This window comes from Epinephelus lanceolatus, chromosome 8 (assembly GCF_041903045.1).
Source record: "Epinephelus lanceolatus isolate andai-2023 chromosome 8, ASM4190304v1, whole genome shotgun sequence".
Lineage (NCBI taxonomy): Eukaryota > Metazoa > Chordata > Actinopteri > Perciformes > Serranidae > Epinephelus > Epinephelus lanceolatus.
Genome location: NC_135741.1, coordinates 31,035,197 through 31,057,500, shown reverse-complemented (window position 1 = coordinate 31,057,500; position 22,304 = coordinate 31,035,197). Strand labels below are relative to the sequence as shown.

The following is a 22,304-nucleotide window of genomic DNA, read 5'->3' as shown; positions in this document are numbered from 1 at the left end:
ACATTGCTCCAGATTGTGCTTGATAGATTATAAAAGTAACCACAGTACCCTGGACTGTCTGAAAATTAAGGCTGTACCAGACCGTTTGTTTGAAGGGGTTTGGCAGGACCTTCACAGATATTCACGTAACACGGCAAACAAGCCAAGTTCGTCCTCTGAGTTAATGCGTGCTAACTACGCTAACGATGGATCGGAATTGTGTAACATTTTTTGCCCACACTAAATCAAACAAAAGCCAAAGACTGTATAGTATTAAGTTGCTGTGAGATGTAAATTCACCACTGCCAAGTAGAAGTCAGACAATAACCTTATCTCAGGGCCTGACTGGGCAGAGCCTCTCACCTCTGGGCAGCATCCTCCATCTCACAAAAAATCAAAAAAACACGACTGCTCAACTAGAAGAATCTCAGTCAACTGAGGGGTCTCCAGTGGATGATTTGAATCTTTGACTTTTGGGGACCAGCAGAGAATCAGGGAAGGATGAAGAAAACAATAAATGAGAACTTGGCGCATCCCCCGATGCTCGAAGTGGACACAGATTGGCCATTTAGGAGTCAGAAATGTCCCATAGTCAGCTGCTGAAGTGATGGGAGAGTGACTCTACTCTCCACAGACTTGTGATTATGAAATTTGCAACCTAAAATGAATTATTCACACAAGAGCATCCATGGGTGTGTGCACTGAAATTTAAGAATTGTAAAGTCAGACAGCTTAATCTCCTACATTCAGTGCAACAAATGAATAGTCGAGCACCATTCATAGTCTACATGACTATTTTCAGGGTTGAAAACCCGCCAACAGCGCACCCATCCCCAAACAAGATCCAACCCCCGTCACTATTTTATTCTGCCAAATTCATTCTGTCGAATAGATTAAAGGCTGCAAATGGTGGTTGACTCTCTGCCAAAGTGGCTAATGTAATGGACCGACTTGTCCTTTTGAAAGCCAAATATTTTCCTGCGTTTCACTGTTTCTATTCCAGGAAGCAGAGTGGTAAAAGGGAAACTAGGAGGTGTGAGCAGCAACAGGTGGGCGGACAAATAACAGACCTGTCCAAACTTAGTTTATGTGTCCTATTTGCCTTTAACTTACCCACTTGAAAGCCAGCCGTTGCTTCCGCAGTTTAGGTTAGGGTTCATTTAATCCTTACTAAATGTGTCGCCGGATATGTCTCTCTGTCATGTGTGTTTTTTTTTCCATCTCTTCCTCCCCATCTCATCCATCTCACCAGTCTAACCACTCTGTAGCCATTTTGTTACAGCAAAACTAGCAAAATGTAAGATATTGAAATTCAGAGTGAGGCGTAGTGGCGACATTCATGCTTTGGTCTCCCCTCCAGCTAACTGGCTGATATATTGACGGGCCGAGCAGACAGACACCAGCATACAGAGAACAGCTGTAGGAGAAATCAATGGAAAACACCAGGCAGGGACGGATGAATTGCTCCCTTTTTTCCTCATTCACTTATTCACTCAGGGGGCTTTATCTCTCTCTTTCTCTCTCTCTGTGCCTCAACGATTTTCTCTCTCTCTCTTCGTTTGTGTTTGTTTCTCTTTTTTTTCTCTGAATCACCAGTTATCACATGCTGGAGTCATTCTCTTATCCTGTGTCTGACTGTTGATCCGCCCCTTTCAGTGTACATATACACAACAAAGCTCTAACTAGTTTTCTCTCTGTCCATCTGTCTGTCCAATTTGTTGTTTTTCCGCTTCCTGTTTCCATATCACAGACGTATACAGTGGCTTACTGCCGTCATATTGACATTTGCTTTAATGTCTTTTTTCTCATCTTTTTCTCTTACTGTTTCTGTTTTTTTTCTTTCACATTTCTCCCCCTCTGTTTCTCCCTCTGTCCTCCCTTCTCTCTCTTTTTCTCTCCCCCTCTGTCTCTCCCTTCTCTCCATCTGTTAATGCTGTTATGGCAGTGAGTGGGTGTGTAGATAGAAAGAGAACGTGAGGGGGGATGATCTGCCACTTGTTACAAGCTGGGTAGAGAAGGGGCTGGATGGCGGCCGAGAAGGGGGAGGAGGGAGGCTGAAGGGGGTAGCGTTGTTATGGCGATGAGATCTTCTTTGTGTTAGTAGTTGCCAAGGCAACTTCAGGCATACACTTGATACAGCCACCATCACCACCACCACCACCCCACAACCACATGACTGTAGGGAGAGCACTTCACACGTTGCACACTCAGACTTACGCACCCACACATCGAAACACACAAAAGCATGTGCACACACACATTTTTATTATGTCCACCTGCTCTTGACAGACAAAACCGCGTTTTATGTGACTGGTGGAGACAATGCATGATTCATTTTCAAGTCGTCCAAAAGACTGGGGCTGAACACGTGCTGATCGAGCTGGTGTAGTTCGGCTTTTGGTTCAGAATGCTCCCAAAAAACATCTTGCACAAGGACAACTACTCACCAGTGTTTATCCTATTCTCTTGTTTTTTAAAATTACTTTCACACAAACATAGGGCGAGTGTATTCAGGTGATACACTAGTTGTATAATGTGTGTGTAGGTGGAGTTTCAGACCTGCCAAGTATTGTAACTTGAACCTTGAGTCTGAAAATGGGGAAAAATTTGGAACCAAAGCAAGAATGGCCCCACAACCACCGTATTCTTCAACTGTAATGTAGGGTACATAATAATGTAAAGAGTATAAACAAGAAGAGAAACAAGAAACACCAACAACAATATAAAAATGCAGATACAGAGCAAAATATTGACTTGAGCCAAGTGTAAAAAATAACAGGTAAACAGGTGGATTTGCACCTTTTTGCACACAAAATGACAAATCAGTGCCCCCCGCTTTGTTCGGGTCTATGTATAGATCTCTTTAATTCTGTGTGTGTGTGTGTGTTTTTGTTGGTCTTTGTGCCTCCTTTCTGTGGTACCTGCAGTGATCTGACCCGGATCGTGAGTTTGACTTGGATCATAACAAATCATTTCAAGCAGTTTGGAATGTGTTCTCCTGGCAGGTGGTTATGTTGCAGATAATGGTGTTTTTGAGGGGGATTGTGTTGGATGAACAAAAAAGTGGAATTAGGCGAGGGTTAAAATGGGGTCGCTGAAATGATCATTCACAGAAATCATAATAACAACACTCTTTAAAGGTGCCTGGGAGTGTTATATGTTTCATTCTACATATTGCATAGACTCTACTTCCTGCAGACCATTTTCTAAAGATATGAAAGTGATAAATATATGTTAATACCTTTTAGGCAGCCATGGTTTTCAGCTAATATCACTGATGTGTGACAAATCAATTTTCTGCTCAGAGAGTTAATTAATCACACTGAACAGCATGTTACTTTTCATCAGGCCCCCATTTTCTTTGAGAGGTGACAGGCAGTGAGGGGAAGAGAGAGATAGGGAATGACACGCAGAAAGGTCTCCGTCCAGACGCTACCCGGGGATATTTTAGTTCATAGTAAGTGCTTTAACCCCGAGGCCACCAAGGCACCACAGGCCCGTTTTCACCCCAGTTCTGAATGACCATCTCTCTCGTACTGTGATTTCTGCCATTACTAACTCCAGTGTTTGCCCGGGGCATCCACCAATACACATGGCTTCACCAGTTGCTTTTTCTCCTCCTGCCAGCAAGGTTGAAACTCACAGGAAGAAAAACAGAAACTGAAAGAAGATAGAATGTAAAAGCTTAATGTCACAGGAAGAGGTGGATGATCTATACACAGGAAAAAGAGAGAATGATTGAAAAAAAGATTTAATTTGGCCATGTGAAAGGATGCACTCTGTGAATTTTTCAGTAGTAAAAGGGAATGTTTAGGTTTGAATGGGAGTCATGGGGAATAGACACCAGGGAATAGATACAATGACTGATGACTAATGGGGTGGAAGGTTTAGTGATGTTAAAGGATGCTGCTGTATATGGACACATGACTCATTCATTTTCCCATGGAAGTCTCAGCCATATCCATATTTATCTGTTTTTTTGTTCTGAACTCGAAAAAAGACAAACACAAGAAAGACATTTGGGGTGAATCAAACTAAACTGCCACTTTTTTTCTTTTGCTTTTTTTCCTGTTCATTCTCCTCCTCTGCAAGGGACATCAGGGACATGGAGGTCAAAGGTCAGGGTCAGGTCCAGAGCTGTCATCTGGTTATAGATGCTCTGAATTTCATTTGCCTTGCCATAAAAACATGTAAATATCATGCAGTTAACCAGATGCAATAGTCTGATATTTAATATTTCTGGCACCACACAGATTGGACGGGCTGGCATGAGCATAGAGTACAAGATGACACATGGGAGGAAAGCTGTATAAAAATATCTGATTTGAGTGCAATTTGGGAAGAAGCCTCAGTTCAGTCGTCATTCAAAGATAAATTGTTGCTCTATTTGCTGCTTTGATATGGCTGTTCAATCATATTAGCATTACCTATTGGTAAAATCCTTGAATAAGTAAACAAAAAGCAGTCACCCAAGACAATCCAGTTTAAGAACTTGTAAAGTAAACATAATGCTAGCTGCCTGCTCAAGTTTTTTTTTTTTTTGGCTCAACCTTATTGTGCTCCAGCAGTGAACATGAGACTAGTATCTGCTAACTACTCCTCTTTGGATGTTGAGTTACATGTTAGTCATAAACTGGTTAAGGCACTGGAATGGAAAATGTATAGCCAATACACAACAGTCATTTGTTTTATGTTTGTCCTCTTGTTACAATCCACAACAACCAACTCCAAAGGACAGATCTATGTCTTGAGGTTAAGGAGATAAAGTAAGAAAGCAGACTCGGATGCAAAAGAGAAGATGAAGGGAGGGAGAGGAGTCGTGAAGCTCTGGGAGCAATATGGAGGAGGAAGGTCTGTTCCTCTGAGACAGCTGAGGGGGCGAGGTATACAATAAATGACAGAGAGGGGGGGTGCTAGAGAAACCGAGAATAGTGTTGAACTCATGGGAGTGTATTACTACTGCTTTCACTGTATTCATGTAGAAAACGAGTTGAAATTGACACATTAAGGAAAGAAGAAGCTGAGGTCCTTTATATGCACAAGACAAATCACACTGATGGAGAATGAAACATAAACAGGTGTTTTGTTTTATTATCTTGTGATGTTAGCAAAGTTATATTTGTGTTTTACTATCTTCACTATGAACAGACAGCAATATTTTGATATTTTTGAGAGAAGTCACATTGTGATCGTAGTAGCCAGAGGGATCTCTGGATGCACTGCCACAGGGTGGGCTATACCTTGCAAGCACTTGGATGAGGTTTAAGTCGAAGCAAGAGATGAAGGGAGATTTACAGGTCAAAGAATTGACTCATTTCCTACTGCATTTGGCTGTGGCTGGTAGGTTTGTCTGCCAGTCTTGTTGGCAGGCAACCAAACATGGTTTGAAGTTTGCCTCTATCCTTAAAAATCAATTGAGTTGTTAAAAGTCAAGGTCTATAAGTTTGGCCCCGAGACATGACCTACAGATGCATAGTTACAGACAGGCTGCAGATCAATGAACTTTGAATGAAAATGTTTAGAAAGAGTGGACCTTTTCTAAGTAGAGACAGTCAAACAAGGTAAAGGAGAAACCTGCATGTAAGCAGTGTTCTTTTTGGAGCACTCCCCAACGATTGGTTAGCTAAAGTATATTGTGTCCCTTTTTTAATATGCAAAGTTTGGTAAACCTATTGATTTAAAATTTTACTGCCCATACAATGGAGCAAGTTTGTTATTTTATGATGCAAGCTATCACATGCAGATGTGACATGGGAGCCACACAAGGGGAAAACCCACAACTTTTAATTTCCTCAATAGAACCATTGAGTTATTAGTGCCCTTCAGCACTGTTTAGCGCCAACTAGTAAAAAAAGTGGTGCAGTGAAAGACAGCACTTGGACTTGTGACCTGTCAAAGTGTTGACCTGTGTATTTTTAGGTGTACATTTAGTTTAAAATAGTAAGTCTTGCATGAGTTGACAGTACTTAACATACTGTGTTCTCCTGATTGAGCAGCTAACCAATGCTTATTGGATGTCAGCCATCTTCTAAAATGTGCTTAGAAGATTAAATGAATATTGATACACAAATGGCCAGTAGGTACACACACAATATGTGAACAAACAACAGGTGATGTTTAATCAGGTAAAGCTATTTTTCAGAGTGATTTGAGCTGTCTGTTGTATGTGTAAGACATTTGTCTTTGTTCCAAATACTGTCTTTGTGTCAGTCTCCTATCAACTGTTAATCATTGTGCTCCCCTGGCACCCATTGCTGACAGAATTTGAATGGATCATCTTCCTGTTTCAGCTATTGTTTATTAACATTAACCATCCACTATTCTGTGAAACCGGGAGATTATATGCCACTGTTTTTTGAAGAGACGTGTTTGATAGAGCCAGGGTTTTGCTTTGTTTTGATGGGTTAATGGTCAGAATGTACCTTGGTCTGCAGGGAAGTCACTACCTGTCGAGGACAGGTTTAGCTGGCATGTTTTGGGTTGTAACTCATTTGACAGTTAGTGTCTCGTAGATTCTGTTTAAATAAGGCTAATATGTGGGCAGTTCAGGTACAGCAGCTGCCAAGAGTCTGAATGTGTGGTATATATGTGAGAGTTAACACATGCATACAAATAGAGTTGAAATGCAGAAGTTATTGTAATTCCTTACAACCACTTACTAGCCTGTTTTAGCTAATTCCTTATGAAGAGAGAGAAACTTTATTGTAAAAATGTCCCTCTCAGATGCTGCATATGTTAGTGCAGCAGTAGCTGTGACAATCCCATTGCCAGATCTGTGTTGAGTGATACTTTAAGAGAGCTTTCCACGGGGAGTAGAGTGTTAAACTCCCATCCATCTCCCCAGGTGACCGGGGAAAAGTGGTGTATATGTGTGAGTTTCCCCCAGGCTCCCATCTTCACAGTCTAGATCTAATGGGCTCTGACAGGATGGTAATAAGGTAGCAATGGACACACACTGTGTGTGTGTGTGTGTGTGTGTGTGTGTGTGGCAGCAGTGAGCTATGTCCCTTCTGGCTAGTAACAGCCCAGTGTTAGAAAGCAGGTGTTTAGGACCCTGACCTCACTCTGTTTGTGCGTAAATTAGCACCCTGGCACACACATCCACAAAGGTCAGGATGCTCCTATAGACACACACAAGTGCTGCTCAAGGCCAGAATGCATACACATAGGCAAGGCAAACATACACCATGTTGACTGGGAAACCATACTGTACATGCTATACCAAAAAGTGTTTGGTGGAAATGCAGCTATACATAGCCCTTTCATTTCTCCCTCATGTACACAGTTCTAGTTCACTCACAACTTGCCACTTTATTAGCCTTGATGCATATTCATACCCAGCAGTGTCCTTCCAGGCTATCTCCTCTCCAATGAATACTGTCTAGTGTCAACTGCTCAGCACTGAAATCATGACCAGCAATTAAACTCGATTACAGCTGCAGTTTAGACATTTCCAGGAAGCATCCTCTGCCTCACACAGGATGTTTTTCCTGTGTTTGATATGATGTTGTTACGATCGTTGCCAGCTTCTGTAACATCATCTGGAAAAATGATGCATAGATGTTTTATTACAGAGTGAGACCGCCTACATTCAGAACAATTGCTGAAATACAAAAAACACCTTTAGTATTTTACACGCAAACTACCCTTGTGAATCAGCCAAGATGGGAAAGGTCACCTCGCCTCAGGGTTTCCCAGCCCCTGCCCAAGATGCTGGTGTCTTGGCCTGTTCTCATGGGACTCAGTTCGGCAAAGCCTGCAAAACAAAGTAGGGCAGGAAGTGGTTGCTCTGTATTAGCCTGGATAAGCAACAGGAAATGGATGGATGGAGCTAGACTTTTAAACAGCATCGGACTGGTTACCCACTGACCCAAAGCATACAAATGCATAAACAAATAAATAATTGTTTGCATTGGGTGCTGGTATTTTTAACTTTTAATACCTAGTTGTGTTATGGTCAGAAGTACATTTAGGTTAGGCTGTTAATAGATTTCCATAGAACCATATCTTGTCACAGGATGATAAATTTAGGCTCCATGCTATTCTCTCCCGACTAATATCAGCATCTCTCACCTGTTATATTTGGATCACTCATAATCAACTCAATGGTTCTATTGAGCTCCTCTGGTCTAATGTAAAAGGCACGTGGCATTCTAATGGGCCAGCACTTGAATAGGTTAGTATCTCAAATAATATGTTGGCACCAATAGAAACACATTCATTGGCACAATGCATACACATGCTAAAAAGTGTGATTGATAAGCTATGGTCTTTACAGGGTCTGACGTAGATTCGTGGTCTGAGAGCACGTCATAGGCCAAATATGTTTGTAATACAAAAATCTAGAGGAGGGACAGGGATCAGGTTCAGCTCCTGAAAAGCTCTCCCGGTTCTGTGTATTGCTTAAGGAAACACACAAGTTGGGCATGTGCCTGCTGTTGTGAGTCCTCGAATGTTGAATGTGAAAGCAGAGAGACATCAGATGTGCCATCTTGGTGGCTCAGGAACGTTAACAGTGTCCCAATAGCATCTGTGCATCCAAACAGTGCATGGAAACAGCTTGAGGCTGGCCACAGTGGCACAGACAAGTCTGCTTGTCGAATCGGAACGTAAACAAACCTCATTGACCGTTTGTAAAGAAACCTGACACTGGGATAAAGATGGGACACCTCAGTAATTCAGCAAAGTAATGTGTCGGTAGTTCAGACAGACTAACTGATTATATGTAAAGGGAGTTGTTAGACTGTGGCTTCATTACACCATGTCCTAACAGATTTGTTGTCAATATAACTGTCATTACTATTTCATTTTTTCTCTCTTCTTATACATGAGCAGTAAAATATTTATAAGGAATAAACACATTGCTATGAGGGCTCCTATTAGGTTATTTGTTCATCCACTCAAATCTGTCTGGCTTTGGGCAGTCATTGTTTGATTATTGCTGTTTACTTTGATCATGTTTTATTAGTTTTTCAATTTGCAGTAGTGTGTGTGTGTGATGACAGTGCTGGAGGCTGTTGCCACTGCTCACAGCGGTATTCGTATGTACAAAGAAAACATTAATTTCCAATATGGGAAAATACTGTCTTTTCCCCTTTCTCAGTTCATCTCTTAGCTCATGTCTCCCCTCCTGGTTACGCTCTGCCTCTCTCTGTTTTTCTTCACATCTTGCCTATACCATTGAGCGTGTCCTACTTTTTATCTCTTCACCTCTTGTCGCCTCTATCTGTCTGACTGTCTGTATCTTTCTCTCTCTCCAATGCTGGCTGTCACTCTGACTCACTGTCTGCCTTTTGTCCCTCTTTCCCTTTTCCGAAATCTTCTTTGGCTTCAATTATTGTTGTGAGCACCGTCTGCTCAGAGCAGATAATGGTAATGAGGATTTCAAAGCAATCGCAAAAATTGTATGAAATGTCATTATGTAAAAACAATGATGTTAATTTCTTCTCTCCCTCTGTTCTGTCTCCCCACAGCTCCACCACCCAGCAGATTCAACAGGAGAGTGTCAGGTAAGGCGTGTGTGTGTGTGTGTGTGTGTGTGTGTGTGTGTTCCCCTCACCAGCATGTCTGTGTGTATGTGCATATGTTTGACGTCATGTCCCTTGAGTGTAATCCACACTGGGGACGACGTTGCATACATCACTGCCCAAGTGGCTCAGTGTCTGCATTATTGTGTGTGTCATGCACGGTAAGTCCAAGCAGTAGACTTACTGATCTGTGTGTGACTGTCGTCGATGTTTTGATAATGAGTGTATTTGCGTATGTTGTGGATTTAAAACACAGCGTTAAGAAGCATCACTGCGGTGTGTTTTGGGTTTTGTGTGTCTGTGTTCTTTTTGTGTGTTGGCGTCTGTGGTCTTATGTGTATGGTGCTCTTGTTTTCTCACGCTTCGTCGTACCCGTCTAGTGTTTACACATGAGTAATCGAATGTCGTCAGCCGTCACAGCGCACTGCACTTTGATTAGGCTCTGGGTGTGTCTGCTGATGTTTATCTTTACTGCTGGCCTACTGTCATTGTTCAACCTGCTGTCTGTACCACAGCATCAGAAAGGTTTGTTGTGGACTGAGTGTTTCGTAGATGTAATATCTAGTTGTATCAGGTTCCTTGTTTTTATAATGTGGTAAACAAAGGGTCTTTGTTGGCAAAAATGTCATGTGGTACAAGTCGTAGACCTTCTTTGTAGTGGTAATGTTGTAAGACGTAATGATTCTTTGAGCCCTGAGTATAAGTTGTGTTAATACAACAACAAAGATGGAGTGAAAATGTGATGCTCCTCAAGTTTCCCAGAGGTTTTACTACAAAGGTCCTTTTTTCTGTTTGTAAGATGTACAAAGTAGTTTTCTGTTGCAGGTGTTTTGTGTGTGTGTGTGTGTGTGTGTGTGTGTGTGGTGGTTTCTGGGGAAGACACATTTTAACTGCTCCTTGGGGAGGAGATCTGTACTTTGTCATATTTGCTGAAACTGTCACTATACCCACACAGAAGTACATGAGACAGATGATCTGTAAACATAATAACAATATTCCTCTGCCCTCTCAAATTACTTCTGGTAATTGGTGTTACCACATGTAAACAAAAAAAAAACCCCAAACAGAGCCAATGAATCTCTAACCTAGCTGTAAATCACTGCTCGTAAAATATGGTCAAACTGTTATACTAGGCAGCGCTGATCAAATATTAATCAAGATTCTGTAACCGCATTAACCATGTCTGGCCTCTATTGTTCTCAGAAACATATTTTTATGTACTGTTTAGTCGGGGTGTGACAGTACATCAATATTGATCGACATATTGATTCAGTGATTAATAATCCATTATCATCGATGCAAAGTGAAAACAACGATAAACTTTGTCATCTTTAAGATGTGCCTTTTATTTTGAAATTTCCATGGCACCTCTGTGTCACCATTTCTGTGTAAGCGCAGCTCCTTCCTAAACATTCAAACAGTGCTAGCAGCCTAGTGCCAGGGAGATAATGGTGAGCAGCCAAAAAAAAAAAAAAGACAATGGGGATATTTACTGATGTCCTCTCATATTGATCGCAGACCCCTCATTTGAATCAAATCGAAACTGTATCATGGCAGACTTGGTGATATCAGCGAATCTTAGATTGTTATCAAAGTATCAGTAAAATATTGTATCCCAATAAAACATGATTTATACCCCGGCTGTTTTGCTGTCAAATGAATTTTCTATCCCTTTATATTACATTTTTTTAACACAAAAGGCATAAACATGCTGTGTGTGATGTGCCCTCCTCCCTGGACCTACTGAGTTTGGTGTGTAAGGATCTATAGATAACTGATAAAAATGTGCAGGACAAGATGTCACAGTGAAACCCTTAGCAGTAACATAGAGGCCCTCGTACATTATAATCCAATCAGACAGCCAGTTCTGTAAATCTTCAAAAGTTTATCATTTTAAATGTGTGCAGACACTGTCAGAGAGGTGTTCATTCACTCAGCTTGCAGTGGTACTAGACTGGGTTTATTTAAACTGTTTGTTGGTTCATTTATGTAAATAAGGAGGTCAACATACTGAATATTACAGTAACACCACCACTAAGGAAAGCTTCCAAAGAATAATTAAATCATTGATTTTAAGTGCTACTTTCAACAAAAACTGAAGAGCAACTTGACATTAGGCTGAGATGCAATCTTTCTTTGCCCTCTCTGTTTGAAATGATCAAACCTGCTTTACTTCTGACCACAGCTAGTATCACTCCAGGTGTGTCAGAAGTGTGCTTTGTTGCACCTGTAACTACACCCAGCAGTAGCGTCACAGGGTCATGGAGTACACCTGTGCAACATTGCAGTAAGGTGAGAGGTTACACCTCTGGCAGTCAACATTTTCTCAGCTTTCAGTGAGTCAGTAGTAAAATCTGGGCTACATTCAGTTTTTCTGGTCACTATATACACAGTTGAGTGCAACAAGAGAACAATGTGCACATCACTGTTTTAGAGGCAGACTGACCTCTCAACCCAACCTCCAGTGACTTTTAAAAACCAACCAACACAGTTAATATATTTGGGTCATCCAAAGTAAATGTTGTATTATAGAAACTACATTTTCTATTAAGAAAACGACCAGTTAATGAACTTGTTTACCATATGAAGTAGAGATTTCATTATAGAAAGGTTGCCTCTTAAATTGCATAAATTCAGTACTACAGTGCAGTTATTTCTTTTCCAGTGATCACAGATACATTCAGTTATATACCTTTACTTTGTTACTTTGCTAGTCATTCATGGTATAGAAATGTGTCCACATATTTTGGTCACAGTCAATTTGCTCCTCTCTAAAAGCATTTTAAGTAACGTAGAAAAGCAGTAACTGAATTTGTACATGAGGAAGATTAAGCGAAAGTGATTGCTCCCAAAAAAAAAGCAGGTGTTAGTAACAACTGTGAGTAGCTCCTGGAAATAAATCAATTTCACCTATTTATTATATCTTAAAACATCAGCCTGTTACTGCTCCTGCGGTGTCATGACCCAGTGGCACAGTTGAGATCCTGACCTGTGGTTGGAATTGGTACAGCTTCGGGTTTGTCAACACAACACTGGATGGTTGTTCAAATATTTCCAGAGGACTACTATGAAAAGAGTTCCTGAGCTGACTCGACAAAGGTTCAACTCTCAGTCAGCGATAACGGGTGCCAGGAAGGTGGTTATCAACTTGCTCTTGTTAACAGAGGTTTTCTTCCTCAGGCTCTGTGTGTTCCCATAAAACAAGTTAAATGATGCCTTCAGCGTGTCATTTGACTCTTAAAATTGATCGATTGCCTGCCTCCTACTTCCACCTGTGAAGATTATAATGAAGTGTTACAGTAAAAAGCAACAGTGAAAATTACAAATTTTGTGAATTTACAAGTTAATATATTTATTTTACCACTTACCGTTTATTTCTAACATGACAGCTGCACATTCTGCAGCTCTTAAACTTTAAACTTAATGTGGCAGATTGAAATCTTATATTTAAGAACTGCATTATTAGCAGCTCTGCTCTGATCTAGCCAGGTTAGTCGAGAGCTACCTTTGCTACACGGAAAACCCTGCCTTTAGGCTCAACATTCCTCGCTAAGCCATTAATCTCATTTGGTATTGCAGCTCTCAGGTCCTTTTCAGGTCCTCTGTTTTTATAGGTGATCTAAATGTTGTGTTTAGCTAAGCTTTGATGCGGTTTGAGATGGAACACAGGACTTATTAATTAATCTGTTTCACAGCCCTCATCTCAAAGTGCACAGAGACATGGAAGGAAGGAGGAAGGCATCAGTGTATTAGGAATCAGTGTTTTCTCACATAAGAAACATAAGGCCACAGTCACATCTACAATTTGTTTTCTTTGGCCCGAAAACACAGTGGAAATGATGACTTGAATACATATTTGATTTAGATTTGATCACACTGCCCTGTGACAAGTGAACTTGTGAACAAAACACACATAGACTCACAAGTAGCGTGTTTGTTGGCCGGTGTTTTGGTACCCTGTCATCCTGCCAGGGATAGATGGAGGTTTTGGCAGCGTTGGGGAAACAAAACACATCTGATTCCTGCAGCTAAGCATGATGGACCTGCCTGCACTCTCTGCCTGATCTTATTTTTAATGAAGAACACACAGAGCTGATTATTTATTCTAACATCTGTGTCTTAATACCCATAAAGCCCATGTGTTTTGGGTCATATTGTGTCGTTGGCTCAGATTATGTTCTCACACTTAATTGGCTTCATCACATTCTCGTCAGCAGAGCACTGAGGCTCCCATTTTAACTGCTTTTTATTTGGTCCATTGTATTTACCTGCCCGATTAAGCTGCACTGAAGGAGTTAACACGTTAACACTCGAGAGGTCACACTGCTCCAAACACGACTGGTATGAACGCTGAGAGATAAGACATTAACACTCGTGATCGCACAAACACTCCCGCAGACTTCCATGTGTTTTGTGGTAAATGTCATGTGAGAAGTGGAGTGTGTCTCAGAGTTGGAGGAAACACAGATCCGTAGTGACAATTTGAAAATGACCTTGTCAGTGTTTGTCATCTAGTGTGGTAAAACATGTCACTGCGCGAGTGTCATTTCCTCACTTCTGGGCTCCTTCTGTGTCCTGCAGTAATGATGTCCTCTCTTGCCTTCTCCTGCAGGCCCTCGTCTCATTTTGTGTTATACAATATCTTCCTCTCTGCATGTGTGTGTGTGTGTGTGTGTGTGTGCTTGTGTAACATCTTACCTTTCCCTGTACTCTGCGTGTGAACATCTGAGTAGAGATCAAAATGAGGTGGATACAGTGCCTGTGACTGCATCATTGTGGATTCTTTGCTCATCTGCTTGTGTGTGTTTTTCTGTTTGTGTGTGTTTAAAACATTAAAATACGTTCTTATGTCCACATTGTGTCAAGATGAGCTTAAACTATGACACATAAATGCATTCTCACTGGGGCTGGGTTATATTTTATATGGATCCAACTGGGAGTAGTATTTCCATCACTGCTGATCAGAGCTGATCGGAGCTGAAGCAGATAAATACCTGTGGCTACTGCAGAGTCATTTGACCCTGGATGCCTGAATGCCTGCTGTAACCTTTCCCTTTTAATACAAAGCCAGGTGTTAGTGGGTGTTGCTGGGGTTTTGGCCAGTGGGAGATGAATATCTGTTGTGTGGACTCTGCAGATGTTGTATTTAGATCAGAGTAGAATCACAATATGCATAAATTACTTTGCACCTCTGCTAATGTATTCAGTATTTACAATTGTTTAGTTGGAACATAACAATATAAATGTTCTGTGATTATTTACAAAAGAATTTACACCCAGATGTTAGTGTGGCTCAACGTGTGTGAACGTGTCTATAGAATACTTTACTTACATGTTAATGCAACGTTTAAAGTGGACATGTCTTCCCTCCAGTGTGTGCGGAGGCGTTTAACCCAGATGAAGACGATGAAGACTCGGAGCCCAGAGTGGTCCACCCAAAAACAGATGAACAGCGCTGCAGACTGCAGGAGGCCTGCCGAGACATCCTACTCTTCAAAACACTAGATCAGGTAAAACTTACAAACATACGCAGGTCGACACGAGTTGCTTACAGCTTCAGTAACTTCTTGTTCCCTGCATGAAAACATCTGTATTCAGTATGCTTCTCCACTTTGCTTTTTACTTGAGTTGATCACCTGTATATAGATCCACACATTAAGTCATATCGACAATTATTAACCTTCCATTCAGTGACCAGGGAAATGCAAATAACTGTATGATGTAATGCAATACAGTGCAATACAGTAAGTGTTACTCCTGTTATAACTGTTGTTCCATCCCATCAGCTTTATGTTTAAGGGTATTTAGTGAAGATATTGTAACTTAAATAGGCTGCAGGTTCACAAAACTTGCTTCATTTTTCAGACTGCACTTTGGAGTTAACCCTGTCACTATGAGCTGCTGGTAAACAAAACCTTGCTCAGTTATCTAAGAGCTGCAGCATTTATTTTGTAACAACCTTTAGATCACACTGAACTTTCACTGTTATGTTCATGGTTTTACTGCTAAACTGATTAGCATACCCGGCTCCCTACTCTCTATTTCTCATACTCGCCACACAGACACACACACACACAGAATGCTCAGTGCACTACGATACTCCGCTATTTTTGACAGTATTTACATTTAGCTTATTTTTGTCATGTATCATGTTGTCTGAAGTCATGAGAGACACTTTTTCTGTGCCATTTTTTCTTATCTGCAACTGCCCAGCTGCATTTTCTCCTGTATTTATTTATTTTTTTTATCTGAGTTAGACTGGACACGCATTATTACATCGCCTAAAACGGCAAGATGTCAGCTTGACAAATAAAAGAACACAACCAGTCAAACTCTGACTGTATAAAAAAATGTAGTACAATAAAACAGCATCATGAACTACAGCTGCAACAGCAAGGAAGAATTCTACATTTCATAAAAGTTGTATTTATAGCAGAACTGTTGCACTGGATTGACTTACAATATACAGGGGCCTCCCTTCCAATCACTCAGTGTATAACATCACTTTACTCTCCTCAGGAAACACACTTAACAGTGACTGCTCTTAGGGCAGGTCAGATTGATACAAAAACATTGGAAGACAGAAACATAATTCATTACATAATTTACAGAGAAAAGGGAAGTGCTTGTGTAGCATATTTGCACATGTACATTGCATTATAAACGAATACAGTCTCTACTTATCTGCTTGTCTTATTGCCCAAAAACCCGGTCACAGAAGCCCATGTTGTGATGTTCCTATAATGTGCTTTATTTTTGTTGACATAGTAAAACCACTCAGCTTAAACCTTCCTATATTTGGACATGAGTTGATTGTCTCGCCTATTTTCTAGAAAGCAATCCCAAAAATCATGTCTGTGATGTCACTATACTCTGCTTATCCACATTTGTTTTGGCTGAAATTAATTTGATATTTATTTCTGTTTCCATTGTGAATCATGTAGCCCTTGGCGTCTACTTTGATAAATCTGTGAAATTATGATGGACTCAATCCCCAGAGACGACAATGTTTTTCTGAAATTGCATATCCGGGTGCAACATGGAGGACGTGTCATGATAAGAAGAAAATGTCCCCCTTTTTTTTTTTTTTTTTTTTTTTTCATGTACTTTCTCACACAGTTTTCCTACTGGGGTAATTAGCTTTCATCTTGTGTGGGAGCAGCACTCACATGAGCTGGATGCCATTTTGAGCTGCTGACTGAACTCCACATCCACATGTCTGCTGCTGGGTCTGATATCCTTCCTCTCATCCCCCACACAGGAGCAGTTCTCAGAGGTGCTGGACGCCATGTTTGAGTTACGGGTTCAGCCCCAGGAGCACGTCATCGACCAGGGCGATGATGGAGACAACTTCTACGTCATAGAGAGGTAGGAGGCAGACACTTGGGCTGGATCATGAAAGTACAGCCTCTAAAAATACTATACAGTTGAATCTGATGGTGTTAGTAATTAAAAGTAATTGTTTGTTAAAGGCAGTTTTAATTACAGGACTGTTGTATTTGAATACAATAAGGCCTTTTACAGGACAGGTTTTGTTGCCTGGGCCGGAAAATAATGTTAAAGGTAAAATTCGCCACCTATATGTGGATGTCCAGTCAGTGTTGATGGTAAATGTCGTCAACTGAAGCAGTAAATTCTTCAGTGTGTGATATATTGACAGAGAAAGCTGAGTTTGCAGCTGCAAAATTGATTGTTCTTCCTGCATCCACTGCCGTCATTTAATGTGACAGTGACACAGTTGGAAGCAAGGAAGAACTACAAGCTATGTTAGCTTGAACTTGGACTAGCTTGGCATGCTCCAGTTGCTGCTCAAAAACAGAACCTCCTTATTCTCTTCACTTATATTGCAAACTAGCTACATTTCCAGTGGTAAAAATGGCGTCCCAAAGTGTAAAGATGTTATGTTTCGGCTGACCTGGATATTCAGCCTTGTTTATGCAACCCATTGTACATGGCCAAAAAAACTGCAGCATCGAGAGGCCGAAGCTGCGGCTGCATGAGCCATGAAAGAGGATATGGCCAGCAGCTGGGACTCTACAGAACCTGAGCTGCAGAGAGCAAAAAACGACTGGTGGTGCCTTCGCTCAAATTGCCCTCTAATACCAAAAGAAACTGAATCATTCTGCTGCACTCAACTTCAGCGTGGGTGGGTTTTTTTTGTTGGATGCTGTCGCTGACGCCGACCCCGAGAGCCTGCCCAGTGCATCCTGGTACACGTAGGTACTGCGGGTATGGCTCCGTGAGCAGGAGAAGTCAGCTTTCTTGGTCAAATAACATGCACTGAGGAATTAATTGCTTTAATTGACTACATTTACCATCAGCACTGATTGGACAGCCACATAAGGGTGGCCAGTTTTCGCTATGAGTTGCAGGAACATTGAAATGGGTCTCTCTATCTTACTTAATGTGATCAACAACACATTTTGACCTGAAACCTCTAATTATGCATCAAGCTGCAGGTGGTTGTGTAAATTGCTACAATAACATTCTCAGGTCCTTGTTTTGCTGAAAGGTGAAATGAAAACATTTGCAGGTTTGATTGTTGAATGTATTCTGTTTAAATAATGGAGGCAACTTTGATAAGCTTCCACAATAATCCCTGAGAATTCACAGCACTGAGAGGAATTACCATTTCTTTGTCCAGCAGCAGTCATTTACATTACTTTACCAACTGAGGTGATTGCTTAGCATAGAAAAAGACCTCAAGATGGTGGGATTTTACCTGCCACCAAAGAGAGAACAGACCAGTTGTTGGCTGTCGGCTGCTCATTGTTAATTCCACCCTGGCCTCTGTTCATTCTTGGCATAGCACATATCAGCTCAGCACAGTGGTTTAGTTCCGCTTGTTGCGTGCTATCGTTCAATCTGCATACACACTTTCTAACAGCATGCTGCCTGTACAAGAGATGTGCGATGACCTTTCAGAGCAGCACGCCTGCCTGGTCATATACTATCCCAGGATTTTCCCTGGCCTGTAAAAGGCGTGGGTGGTAGCTAATGTCATCAGCAGGGTGGGGTGTGAGCATGGACACACACGGAGATGGAGGGATAAACAGAAAGGAGAAAGAAAAGCAGGAAAGAAAACAGGACAGAGTAACACATTGTTTAAATAAAGTTTCCTATTTTTATTACCCACTCCAACCATATGTATACATTTCCTCTGCACTCCTGTTGTTGCTGTATCATAATGTTCGCCATCAACTTAAACAGACTTGGGAGTCTGCTTTCAACCGACTACCCTCCAAGCATCTAGCTGGCCTGTGTGCTACTATACGTTAAGGGGCACCCTCCACAAAGAAAAGCTAAATAGTCTCTCTCTGGAGCCTTGAAGACAGGAAGTTGACAGGAAATGGCTCAGAAACCCTCAGAGACGAGGAGTAAATATATAATGGGAGGAGTGATGTGTACAACGTGAAAAGGGTCGTCATGGCACTCGAATGTGACGGCTGAATTATGTGTGAATCAGCTGTAACTTAGCCACACATGTTCAATTGTATAACATATCATCACGTGTCATGTTGCATCTTTTATCTTAAGATGTTAAAGTCACTAAAGGCACTGCACAAAAATTAGGCAGGGAAAACCCTTATTATTCATACACATCCAGTGCAGAACGGAACATCCATGTGTTGTGTGGTTACAGTGGTATATTTCAGAATGTATTCAATATATTGACTGATTAATCATGACTGACTTTTAAAACAATCTTGTCTTTTTCTCCTACATCTGTCTGTCAAAGCTCAAGCAAATGTATTATTATAATTTATGTATGTTCACAGCTTACACACGAATTAGCAGCACATTTTAAACAGTGTCTCGATCGTCTTGCTTTAACTGCGCTCGGGTAGGCGACGACACAAGTGATCATCGTCCCCATCGTCACGGTAATCCAGTCAAACTGAGTTAATACTAATACACCAGCGACAAGGGTTTTAGCCCCGCCACACAGCCAATGGGAGGACAGACTATCTTACAAAATGACTGGTTAATCCTACCGAGCAACAACGCTGCAAATTACCTTCCCCAGGTTTAATCCTCATACAGAGGGAGGGAGGGAGGGGGAGACAGTGCTGCTCTCCTGTATTACTGTACATCAGAAACATATACAACCATGGCAAATATTTGTTGATGCTGTGCATGGCAACAATGTATGACAACAGTTCACAGTTCAGCCCTTGCAAATGTATGAAAACATCTACTTTAATGGAAATATACACACGATTATACACACTAGCGCACACACACAAACACAGTCAATGCCTTGCCCAGCCAGTGTGCCAAACTAATGCAGGGTCCTGCCTAGAGGCTACACATAATCTGTAATTAGATGTCTATTTAAACCAGTCAGCAGGTCGATAGACAAAACGCTGTTCACCTCTTTTGGCTCAATTAAATAAATCAAAGTCATTCTCAAAACTTCTGGATTTATGTCGGGGTTTTTTTGTCTGTCCCCATTTGCTGTTATTTTTGTCCGTTTCTCTAACTCCCTCTCTCTGTCTTCTCTGTCTTTCTCCAGGGGAGTATTTGACATAATGGTATCAGGAACAACGGTGGGTCAGTATAACAATAAGGGCAGCTTCGGAGAGCTGGCACTCATGTACAACACGCCACGTGCCGCCACCATCGTCGCCACCCAGGAGGGGGCACTATGGGGACTGGTAAGAACTGACAAATAGACGAACACACAGCATTTGCAGGTTTTACAGGATGGATACTGTAACTGATGATGATTATAAATAATAATAATAGCCTGTCACCTTACGTAAATCCTAAAAGTTCAGTTTCAAACTGTTTCTCCTTCTAGTTGTCTTCTTTGAACTGCATTGTGAGCAGGTTAGGTGCAGCTTCTGTTACAGTACATTGAGCTTTGCTGCTCAGACATGTTAAGAATGGAGTCCTGTTATCTATGAATGGAGCCAGGCTCTGCGCTGATGGTTCATGCTGCTGCAGCTCCTCCCTGTGGCAGAGCACAGGAGCCACACTGTCAGAGAGAATGTGCCTTTAGCACGTTAGTTTATTCATGTTTGTTTTTCCCAGGACCGTGCAACATTTCGTAGGCTCATTGTGAAGAACAATGCCAAGAAGAGGAGGATGTACGAGAGTTTCATTGAGTCTGTGCCCTTACTCAAATCACTGGAGGTGAGTGCGGTGGTTATAGGCCGGTTTGAAAATACTCTCACTGGCTTCAACTGTTTTTTGACTCCCTTCCTCCTCCCTCTCTTTCACGGCTCTTTTTCAGAGTCGCACTTCACAACAGCATCACCTGTGAAGCTAGCCAGTCAGCTAACAGCTAAACACAAGCCAGTTTTTGATGGAGATGGAAAAAGTTCTGTTCTGTTCTCAACTGTGTTTTGTTCAGATCATATCTAAAAATGTACTTTCTTAGACACACAATCCACTTCTACAACACATCCTCACTTTGCACACTCACGCTTAAAATGTAAATAACCCAGAAGTAGGCTGAATGGTGTAGACAAACATGAGCACAGTAGAGATGATGAAGGGATTGAGAAAGAAAAGTCTGATGAAAAAGAAGTTTAGCTGTAATCTGCCAGCATAGTCAATGAAACCATTCTCTCTGCTCCCACGGTGTCTCTCATTATTTCTCTTCACCTGGCTGCCCTGTCCTCCCCGCTCTTTCCTGTGCAGGCAACAGAGAGGATGAAAATAGTGGATGTATTAGGAGCGAAGCAGTTTCCAGAGGGTGAGCGTATCATCACACAGGTACGACATGGATACAGCTCATGTGGTTTCATACAGCAATGAAATGTCAAAGATTTCAACACACAAATACACCACGATATAAGTTGTCTGTTTTCTTCCTCCTCAGGGAGACAAGGCTGACTGCTTTTATATAGTAGAATCTGGGGAGGTCAAGATCATGATGAAGAGTAAAGTAAGATACTCCGCACCTTCCTCATTTCTCTATTTCACCACTCTGCATTTTGATTTAAAGGAGACCTATTGTACTTTTCCTTATTTTGTGTCACATAAATGTGTCCAATGTTTCTATTAATGAAGTAAATGTATGTAAAAGTATTACTAGTGAGCAAAAACAACTCATGCCTTAGACTGTTCCGAATTATCCGACAGTTTTTTCTACTTTAGAGACAAGCTCACATCAGAATCGTGACAGATCTTTATATCTTTATATGGTCATCTGCTCTGGGCACATTACTGCAAGTGTTTATGTTACATACGCTGCTACATGTAGCTACAAGCTAACATCAGGGAGAAATTTAATCTCGGTTGCTGTTATTGTTCATTTCCCCCTGATTTCACATCAGATTCCTGCTGGAACATGTCAATTTGTGAAGATTTTGGTTGACAGGCTTTTACTGGTGATTTTTCACAACAGAAATTGCCACTGTACTCTGTTCCAGTCATTCCCCTGGCTGCAATGACAGCGTAGAGACACTGAGGAAGTGGAAGACCTGGAAATACTGACCAATCAGAGCAGACATGGCTTTTTTGGTGGGGCGGGGGTGTAACACACACCTTCCAAAACAGAGTGTTTCAGACATTTGGTGAATACAGGTGCTCCAGCACAGGCAGGAAGAGGAAAATAACATGTTTTTTTTTAAATATTAAAGCATGTAAACACGTTGTAGTACAAACCCAAAATACAAGTATGAACCTAAAAATGAGCATAACAGGACCCCTTAAAGGATTTCACTATGAGGGTGAATTTATTCCACCATTCACCCCTTACAGACTCTGTAGGTAAATACATTTCCCCTCCAGTTCTACTCTGAGGCTGACGAATATTCTAAAGATGTTTTTAGTGGTACAGGAATA

General features: G+C 41.3%; 1 protein-coding gene across 2 annotated transcripts in view; it reads left to right on the top strand.

The window, feature by feature from the left end:
• prkar2aa (protein kinase, cAMP-dependent, regulatory, type II, alpha A) overlaps positions 1-22,304 on the top strand; it is a 52,187-nt gene that overhangs the window by 26,473 nt on the left and 3,410 nt on the right. For both annotated transcript variants that reach the window (XM_033627900.2, XM_033627899.2), the window contains exons 3-9: positions 9,453-9,488; positions 14,880-15,016; positions 16,768-16,874; positions 20,023-20,164; positions 20,544-20,645; positions 21,156-21,230; positions 21,337-21,402. In XM_033627900.2, the coding sequence (XP_033483791.1) occupies positions 9,453-9,488; positions 14,880-15,016; positions 16,768-16,874; positions 20,023-20,164; positions 20,544-20,645; positions 21,156-21,230; positions 21,337-21,402 (665 nt within the window). The remainder of the gene's footprint in view (positions 1-9,452; positions 9,489-14,879; positions 15,017-16,767; positions 16,875-20,022; positions 20,165-20,543; positions 20,646-21,155; positions 21,231-21,336; positions 21,403-22,304) is intronic.